Source organism: Siniperca chuatsi, linkage group LG6 (assembly GCF_020085105.1).
Source record: "Siniperca chuatsi isolate FFG_IHB_CAS linkage group LG6, ASM2008510v1, whole genome shotgun sequence".
In the NCBI taxonomy this organism is placed as follows: Eukaryota; Metazoa; Chordata; class Actinopteri; order Centrarchiformes; family Sinipercidae; genus Siniperca; species Siniperca chuatsi.
In genome coordinates, this window is record NC_058047.1 from 198,613 (window position 1) to 208,529 (window position 9,917).

The 9,917-nt window shown below is 43.0% G+C and overlaps 1 protein-coding gene across 4 annotated transcripts; it reads right to left on the reverse strand.

Moving 5' to 3' along the window:
- Positions 1-8,496, reverse strand: LOC122878302. Of its 4 annotated transcripts, XM_044200958.1 has the most exons (11): positions 8,079-8,496; positions 6,499-7,223; positions 6,140-6,380; positions 5,866-5,942; positions 5,740-5,783; positions 5,103-5,311; positions 3,672-3,910; positions 2,676-2,798; positions 1,712-1,895; positions 942-962; positions 1-411 (listed from the first exon to the last, which is right to left on the reverse strand). In XM_044200958.1, the coding sequence occupies exons 2-11, from the start codon at positions 7,159-7,161 to the stop codon at positions 140-142; spliced, it is 2,073 nt and encodes a 690-aa protein (XP_044056893.1). In that variant the 5' UTR covers positions 7,162-7,223; positions 8,079-8,496; the 3' UTR covers positions 1-139. The 4 variants fall into 4 exon arrangements, with proteins under 4 accessions (XP_044056893.1, XP_044056892.1, XP_044056894.1 ...); XM_044200957.1 differs by having other exon boundaries at positions 6,499-8,496; XM_044200961.1 differs by having other exon boundaries at positions 273-411; positions 875-962; positions 6,499-8,496.
- Between the last annotated feature and the right edge of the window lie 1,421 nt (positions 8,497-9,917).

Consider the following 9,917-nt stretch of genomic DNA (forward strand, 5'->3'; position numbering starts at 1 on the left):
TCTTGTTCTACTTATTTTATTTTAAAAACACAAACACGTTGGCATTTTACACGATTTCAGTTCAAATGTTAAATATAATCACATGAATCGGTCACATGTTAAAAACAAGTAAACAAATACAAAAATGTGAAATGAAATTTCAGATCGATGAGTTCCTCTGCAGGTCGTCAGCCAGCTGGTTGTAGTTCAATGTCCTCAGGATCTTCTCAGTGACCTCCTTGGCCCCCTCAGCGTGGTACTGCTGGACCATCAAGTCCACGGTTCTGGTCCTGTCTGCTGCCTCCAGCCGGCTGACGGGGATCGGATCAGTCTGCAGACTCAGGAGACGCTGGAAGGTTTTTAAATCCTCCGACGTGAGTGAGTTCAGCGTGTTGAGCAGCAGGAGGGTCACATCCGACTCTGAGACACAGACTGACACGGCAGAGACCACCACACTGGTTACACTGGATTCAAACTGGTTACACTGGATTCACTTGATTTAAACTGGTTACACTGGATTCAAACTGGATTCAAACTGGATTTAAACTGGATTCACAGAGACTCAGAGGTGAAACACTAACGTTAAAACTTATTTTTCTAAATTTATAGAGATAAAAAAAAACATTTATTCTCTAAAATGAGATTTTGTGATCATCTCAAACTTTTTATAATGACTAAATTATTATTTCAAATAAAACTTATTTTCTTGTTTTAACCATTATTTTATTTTGTTTTGGTCATACTGTATCCTTTAAAATCATTTAAATAGTAAATCTGATATTTAGGCCGACAGTTATCTGAATAAATTCTCATGTGTATAAAGATCATTATCAATAACTGTCTCCCAATCATCTCATTATGTCGTGGAAACAAACAGATAAAAACTTTCATTTACTATGAAATCTGTTGAAGAAGATCAGTGCCTCTTTAATAAGATGAAGGTGCGTTTGTGTTGATGTTACCTTCGGTGCAGAGCGCAGCTGCTGCAGGAAGACAGACACAGCGACGTCAGAAAAACCAAACATTCATTAAAGTTTCATTTTCACACAAAAACAAACCGGCTGCCGAGTGAAACTGGAGCCAGATGACAGTTAGAAACTCATAAACGAGGACACAAAGATAAAGAGGTCAAATGAAACAGTTCGGTCTAATGAACTGGTTCGTACGACACGCGGTGCGACCGCCTCTAAAAGAGCGTTTCCGCTGTTCTGAATGTATCTATGCCAACTAAACATCTATCAGTCAACAGTAGAAACAGTCCACGACCCAAAAACAAGGCGATTCAGGTCCATTTAAAGATACAACTCACTGATTCAAAGCTCAGTGAACGTGATTTAACAGCATTCAATATGTAAAAACTGTGTTTTATGTGAGAAATGTGTTTTATTATCATGAATTCAGGATGTTATAAAAGCAACTACAAGGATTTCTTGGCCGTGTTCTTTTTTTTAATTTCATTTCACTATTTACGGGTTGTTGTTTTTTTTGTTAAATAATTATTACTAATCTCATGTTAACACGTTCAAATCAGTTCACAGCTTCTTCACGTGATATTCTGGCGTGTCAGAATATCGCAGCGGACAGCGCATTGAGCATCGACGCCTCTGCGCGCTCGCAGCGACGCGTCGGTTAATGCGACCGTTTTCGCGCACACCCACCGAACCCGGTGGCTTGCTACATGCTAACGTGTTAGCGTGTTGCGTTAGCATGTTTGACCCGGTTAATGATCTACCTCTCAGATGGACGACTTGGCTCCACACCACAGACTCCGTGGAGCCGAACAGCCAGCCAATCAGACGGAGCGGAGCCACATGACTCATCAGCTGCAGCTCCACCCTCCTGACGCCGGCCGCCAGCTGCACCTGAAACGACGGCAGGAAGTTGTTGTAGTCGCTGAAGTTCACGAACTTTGAACTCTGAAACAAAAAAGACAGGTTTCATATTTAATGTGATGAAGAAAAAAAGCTGAGGAAAACGTTTTTACTGCGTTCGCTGCTGAAATGCTGCAGTTACAGGTTAATACCCGAAATACAAGTACCGAAAGGAGTTGAAACGTCAGTTAAAATGTAAGTGCTGAATGAAGTTGAAGATTCAGTTGAAGTTGCACCGAAAGGAGTGTGAATGTCAACCGAAGTGTAGGTGACTGTCTCATTAACTTACACTTTAAATTACATTTCAACTGCTTTCATCACTCACAGGTGCTGTGACGCTGTTAAATCTCCTGTGAAGCTGAAGTGCTGAAAATTCACAGATTAAACATTTAAACTGGTTGAAATACTGAAAGAAGTTAAAGTGGAAGTCGAATAACAACATGTGAAAGAAGTTTCAGATTAGGTGTAAGCACTGACTGAAGAAAATGGAGTGTCAGTTGAAGTGAAAATATTGAAGTGTGATAGTTTGAGTCGGAAGTGTGAGTTGAAGTGTAATCACTGAAAGCAGATGAACTCTCAGCTAAAGAATAAAAGATGAAAGCAGTTGAATTGTCGGTTTAAGAGTTAGACATGAAAGCAGATGAAACGTCATTGAACAAGAGATAAAAGCAAATGAAGTGTTAGTTGAACACTAACAGATGAAAGCAGTTGAAGTGCCAGTCTAAGAACATGAAATGACAACAGCTTGTCTCAGAAAAAGCGTAAGAGATGAAAGCAGTTGAAGTGTCAGATAAAGAGTAATAGATGAAAGCAGTTGAAGCGTACCTCTGGCTGGATGAAAGTGACAGGCTCTCCACTCAGTTTGTACGTCTGATTTGGGATAAGCTCACAGTCGTGTATTGTTTCCACATACTCGGCTCTGATCCGTCGCTTCCACTCCTTCATCACCTGGAGATCAGATCAGACACTGAGATGATCAATCAGATAAACTGCCTATAATCAATACCAGATAAATAAAGTTTTATCACTTTATTTCTAAACATGAAGTTCGACATGCTGTTTCAAAGTTTCTCCACACTAAAAGAATCTGGAGAAATTTATGGACTAATATATTCAGTTTTTTTAACGGATTGTCTGCGAGGTTTAAGGGGTTTGAGAGGTTTTTATCCCTTAAAAAGGTCCTTAATATTAACATTAACATGTAAGCCACCCCTTAATTTATACCTTAAAGAGGACTTTATTGTTTTAATTAAGATAAAAAAAGAGATAGCTTTCATGCTAAATGCTTAATATATTATAATCCATTAATTTATCCATTAGTTAACTGTACACATGCGGTGGAAAACCACTTAAAATGGATGAAATAACATGAAACTCATCCCTTAGTTGACACCTGAAAAAGGATCTTAAGGTTTTAATTAAGGTCAAAATTTAGTGATGGCCTTACAATTTGGTACATTTTAAGGGATATTTTCTCTTTCAAAACCCTAAAATTGGGTTTAAGGGACGGGGCCTGAGTACCTGAGCTGACAGTGGGCGGGGCTTGATTACCTGAGCTGACAGTGGGCGGGGCTTATGTACCTGAGCTGACAGTGGGCGGGGTCTGAGTACCTGAGCTGACAGTGGGCGGGGCCTGAGTACCTGCGCTGACAGTGGGCGGGGCTTGATTACCTGCGCTGACAGTGGGCGGGGCTTATGTACCTGAGCTGACAGTGGGCGGGGCTTATGTACCTGAGCTGACAGTGGGCGGGGCCTGAGTACCTGCGCTGACAGTGGGCGGGGTCTGAGTACCTGCGCTGACAGTGGGCGGGGCCTTTGTACCTGAGCGATGCAGACGTTCCTGGGCAGCAGCAGGACGAACAGCGAGCAGTCGTTCAGCACAGAGAAGAGCAGCACGATGCCCCTGATCGCAGTGCCGGGCGCCGCCGACATCACCAGTCCAAAGCACGAGAAGCCTGAGACGTCGACGATCGCGTGATCCTCCGTCACCTGACCAGGAGTGATGAAGTCCACGCTGTCCCCAGTGACGTGGGCTACAGACAGGAAGTGCTGACCGCCATCTGCAAGACAGAAAAACTCACCTTCAATAAAACTTTATCCATCCAGAGAGCGTGGTAAGTGGTTACCACTTTGTCTTAAAATCACCCCTTATATTAACAAAAGTGTGATGATATAGAACAATAAAAACACACACACACATATACATATATATACATATATATATATATATATATATATAGAACAATGAAATAGCCTAGACCTTTTTAAATAAACAAATAGCTTTGGACACAGGGACGGGCAGGCATCCTGGGTGGTAACGCATTACTTGACACAGTAAATGTAATAATATTACTAAAATCCAATTATTACCACGTACCTAGTAGTACTTCGTTACTGCTAACAGTAATATATTACTATTGCAACCCCAACACTGCAACTGCTCACAGAAACTACTTCAACCATTTGTTGCATTTTTCACAATAATGTTCAAATTGCTCAAAACTTCCAGAAAAGAACAAACCAGAAGAAAGTTTGTAACCACGTGGTTTAAGAAAATCTAGAGTAAAAAGGTTCATCATGACAGAAATGTTGAAAAGATGTAAAACATTTGTAACAAAATGTTTTCCAAAGGTCATCAGCAAATAAAAACTAAATCATAACATGAACGCTCACATGAACTCCTTCATGTTTTAATGTTTAAAGTCTTTCATCTGCAGAATTTCACACTTCAGCTCCCGACTGTTCGATCGGTTTCCTCCACCAGCCAATAATATCTCAGAAGCTGATTTATCTGTTTGACAAACTTTATTAAACAGCAGCCACACAATTCTGTTTATATAAAACTCATTTGCCACAGCAAACACATTTTGTATTCAACCAAAATATCTGATCTTACGATATCAGCTGACATCAAAAGAGCTTCAGTCAAAGCTCAAACGATAACACGGAAACACGACGTTTGTTAGTTTCATGTATTAACGTGAGGAAGGTTACAGCCTCCTCATCGCTCCACAAGCTTGAGCGACTTTCCAGAAACTTATCGAGCAACTTTAGTGCAGAAATGAGCTCGTCTGTCTTAAAGAGAGGTGCTTTACTCTTTAACGTCTATTCCTGTCTGTTCCAGGTCCCTCCGTTACCCGGTCCACACAGCAGCCTGAACCCGGGACGGTTCGGGACATTACGGGACTGCAGTATTTTGATGAGTGCCAGACTTAACCCTGATCCTGGTCTCTGCTGATCTGTGTCACTGACCTGAGAGCAGCTGGCAGTGCGGCAGGTGGAGTCGGTGGAAACTTCCTGTCAGCTTGGTGAACCTGAACAGCGGCCCGGCCGGCCTCAGACCTTTAGAAGACAGGAAGTTCACGTCCCAGGGAACCGTCTCATAGACCACGTCCCCGAAACCCTCCAACTGCAGACCAGTCACACTGCAGCGGAAAACACCGGACTTCCAGCAACGCAACCTGGAGACACAACAACAATCGGATTCACTCGCAGCAGGAAATCAATTCAAATCAATTTTTCACGTCAACTTCAACTCTGGTGAACTTTGACAGCTGAATTCACCCAGTTGACCAATAGCCAGCCGTCCTGACAGAGCTGAGCTCTGAGTGGACGGAGAGTCCAAAATGGAGGAGTGATCTTTGATCAGGACTTGTCCTTTAACTCCCACACGGAACAAACTTCGAGGACGGCCTCCTTCCACCTACGTAACGTTGCAAAAATCAGACACATCCTGTCTCAAACTGATTTAAGGGTTAGAATTGAATAAACTGCTCCACAACAGAGACCTGGTTGACACACAGTTAGAAGACAGGAGGACATCATGCTGAGACAGCTTCTGGCTCTCTGCAGATCCGTCTGAGACAGACAGAAGGAAAGAGCGTGTTACCTGAACATGTTGCCGTCGTCGAGGACTTCCGGTGTGATCTCAACCTAAACAGATCAAACAGGTGATCAGACAGACACCTGAACACATCAACCAATCATCAGTCAGGAGTTAGTTTGACGTTGTTACCACTGTGTCTGCGTTTGTCTCCACTCTGATGTCTGACGAGCTCTGTGAGATCACTGCGTCTCCCCGAAGACAAACAGCTGCAGCGGGACGACATTATGACATCATTACATCACCTGACCACACCTTCACTGATCAAAATCAATAATTCTGATCAATCAGTTTCATCGCCGTGTGTCCAGTACAGAGAAAGGTTCGAGACAAGTTTACCCCAGCACAAAGACTGGCAGCAGGAGAAAACTGTTAGCCTAGCTTAGCACAGTTTGTGTGGACGTACTGAGCGTCGGGACGATCTTCAGCAGGACGTCCTTTGCGACCCTCTCCGCCTGTTTGGGTCCGAAGTGTTGTCGCAGAAGTCTCTGCGTTGTCGGCCTGTCCGCGCGCTCCAGCTGCTCTCCACCAACGCAAGGGCGACTTCCTCCAGTCATGTGATCACTGACCAACCACTGGAAAGACCGGAGCTCGTCTGAGACCAGAAGCTCCAGCATCTCTGTGAGGACAGACGTCTCTGAGGGATTCTGGGAAACAAAAACAGGACAGCAGAGGAATGACGTGCTGATGACATCACACATCGGGATTATGACCGTTCTGATCTATGAGACCGACACTGAAATAAAAGGTGAAAGGTGTTCAAACCTTGTCCAGGATTGGATCATCTTCCAGCTCCTGCAGTAAGAACGGCTCCGATTGGCTGAGGGCCTGGTAGAACGCCTCCTGGGCTTCGTCCCCCTTCCTCAGAACCAGGTCCACCAGAGCCCGGTTTTTGTCCCGGCGGACTGCATAGATGTCGACGGCCTCCCTGTTAGCAGTGTTCAGGATCCTGTAGTCCTGCAGGGCATCCAGGACGGCATCTGGCCACTGCATCATGCTGATCAGCTTCCGGCGCTGAGTTTTCACAAAGTCTGGATCACGTTTTGGAGTCAGTCTAGGTCTTGGTGGGTCTGCGGTGTGGTGGAGGTGGCAGACCCGATCGTCTCGGCCGATCATTGTCAGGACCGCCGCCAACATCGTCAGCGCCCCCTCCTCATGGTAACACTTCAGCATGGTTTTGGTGATGCTGATGGCGTGGTCGGACTGGGCGGACTGGAGCCAGAGTGGGGGGATGGGGGGGAAGTCCTGCAGGACGGCCTGACTGAGACACCAGTGGACCCTCCACAGCTCCACCTCCTGCAGCCCCGACAGCTCAGACAGCAGCAGGTCCTCCTGCACCACCTCCGGTTCGCTCTTCCAGGTCTTAACACTCGCTCGTGTCATCAAGGTCTGACCAAAGCCATGACCCGTCTTCAACACATTACCCATGATTCAGTTTGGCAGGGTGTACTGCCCTCTGCTCTGACTGACAGGCTGAGAGAACGGTCTTCCTGTAAGACAAGACGAAGGGACCAACATGAAAACTCATAAATAGACATTAACAGACAAAAGAAATACAAGCTGATATAAAGACACATAAAAATGAATAAAACCAACAAAGAATAAAAATGTTTAATTTAATTAACTGATGGATTATAATTTATAATTTTAAGTGATTATCTGCATAGTTTAGGGGCTTTTAGGAGGTAGAAATCTTAAAATGATCCTTAAAATGACATTAATTTATTTATATTTTAAGGTAAACAAAGGGTTTATCTGTATTTCAGGGTTAGGGCTGTAAGAACGTGAGGGAGATGTATAGAAAAGGTTTTTAACCCCTTAAAACCCCACCGCATGCGAAAAAACCTTAATGTACTATTCATTTGTCCAAATCTGGTAAACCTGTTCAATTTCTGAATACTGAATAAGAACTAAAATATTATTAGCAGCTGAAAATATCATCATTATATAAAACATACATCATTAATGTGAAATATTTAATAAATATTAATGTGGAAATTAAGGGGAAACTCATGAAGCCCTTAAAATCGACTCCAGAAATCCTTCTTTTCTGATATTTAAAGAACATTACATGATGGTTTGTTATATATATATATTAAAACAAACCTGCTCGTCTTCCTGACCTTAATGTGACGTTAACAGCAAAACGGTTTGACCGCGAGGGATCAAACGCAACACAATTAATAATTAATCACATTTAAAAGAAATTGGGATCTGAGCTCATCTGTAAGCTGAGAATTAAATAAATACTAAACAGCAGATTTCAGATACTTTACAGTTTTTACAGTGTAGCGTAACATAATTACTTTTATAAACATTAACAGTGAGTGAAGTTGGTTTCTTACCAGCGTGAGCGGAGTTGAAGCGCTTCGTCCCTCCTGATGTTGATGTCTGAGATTTTAGAAACAGCAACGAGTGGTTTTCACCCAGAAGTTATTCTTCAGTTCCTGTTACCTGTTTGAGCTGCTGCTGGTTTTTAAGGTCACTGGTGTTTAAAAAAATCCGTTTTTAGAAACCAGAACTTTCCGTTGCATCACTGAGGTGAAGAAACAGCAGCCACGAGACCGTTTGACTCATAAAACCCCCCATTTATAAATACATGTTTACAGATGACGCGTTCATCAACAGCTCCTCCAGAACGATCAGATATTAAACTAAAGTTTGTTCACGTCAATAATAAAATGTTTTAAAGACAATAAAAACATCTTGTACATGCTGCTGTACTGTGTTGGTTCAACGTTCATGAGGTTTTCATTTTTTCATTTTACTTTTCATTTACAATTTTTTGATTGGGAGCAGAATGAAGTCAAAGGTCAAGATCAATATTTAGGTGTCTCCAAGTCTCCTCAGAGTTTAACCTTCGAGTTTCAAGACGGTGTCGTCCCTCATTCGTCCAGGAGTGGTCTATCGTAGAAAAGGTTTCAGTCGTAGTCGCCTGGACGCTGTTTTCAGAATCAAGACGTTTCGGCTCCCATCTGGAAGTCATTCTCAATTGTGAAAATGGTCTGAGAACTCAGAAATTTAAGCTACTCTGTGTTACATAAGCCCTGCTCTCAGGAAGGAATCTACCTGAGTATCTGTTGATTAGCTAGTTTCACCTGAAACTGACCTAATAGTTTCCATGATGGCCCAGTAATCAATAATCAGGCCTGTTGTTTTCTGGCTGCACCTCCCTCATCACTGTTAAGTACCTGATTAGCATGTGATCGGCTTGACCACGGTGTTAATACACTGTGGTAAACTTTGGGCAGATTGAATCTCAGACCACCATTTCTGTTCAAAGAGGGGTTTTCTTTTTTCACAAAAATGGCTTCTTTGACTCCTCTTTCAAACCAACTCTTCTCTCTACTGAGACTCTTCACCTCGCTGTCTTCAGATGTGCGGTTTGTAGCTTTTAGATGCAAACGCACGGCGCTCTGCGATCCCGAGTTAGCAGAGCGTCACGCCAGTCACATGCTAACCAGGCACTTAACAGTGATGAAGTAGATGCAGCCAGAAAACAACAGGCCTGATTACTGATTACTGCGCCGTCGTGGAAACAAAAGGTCAGTTTCAGGTGAAACTAGCTAATCAACAGATACTCAGGTAGACTCCTTCCTGAGGGCGGGGCTTAAGCAACACAGACACAAAACAGTGTCCAGACGACTACGACTGAAACCTTTTCTACGACCTTCGAGTTTCAAATCAGTCGAGTCCGAGTCGGAAGCAAGTCCAAAGCTCTGTGGTAGTAAACCTTACTACCAACAGCTGAGCTGGACTGTCGCGGCTCTGAAACATGCTTTCAGCCCTCAGTACTGTCTGCAGGTGCTTTTCAACAACCTCCACCAATCAGACAGCTCATCGTTTGTTAAAGGTTAATTTGCTCTGAAATATTCTTTTGGACAAAGAGTTTAATAGAACGTGATAAAACTATTTGATCACATCGTAACGTGCGACAAAGTATTCGGGCCACCGAGATTTTGAGAATTAAGTCGTAATATTTGAGAAAAAAAGTAAACTATATTGAATTCTCAAAATACATTTTTATTGAAATATTTTGGCTTTATTCTGGAAATCTTCTACAACAGCAGTTCTAACGCTCGGCCGTCGCCACGAGTTCTCACGTTTGTCCAGCTGATCACTTATCTGATCTGCCATCAGCGGAAAAAAGTGATTTTAACGGACAGAAATAACTCAGACGTTCA

Coding starts and splice junctions, on each gene's coding strand:
- LOC122878302 (XM_044200958.1), bottom strand. CDS start 7,161: ATGGGTAATGTGTTGAAGACGGGTCATGGCTTTGGTCAGACCTTGATG. Junction 6,381..6,498: donor ATGATCCAATCCTGGACAAG/GTTTGAACACCT, acceptor TTTGTTTCCCAG/AATCCCTCAGAGACGTCTGT. Junction 412..941: donor AGCTGCGCTCTGCACCGAAG/GTAACATCAACA, acceptor CTGCCGTGTCAG/TCTGTGTCTCAGAGTCGGAT.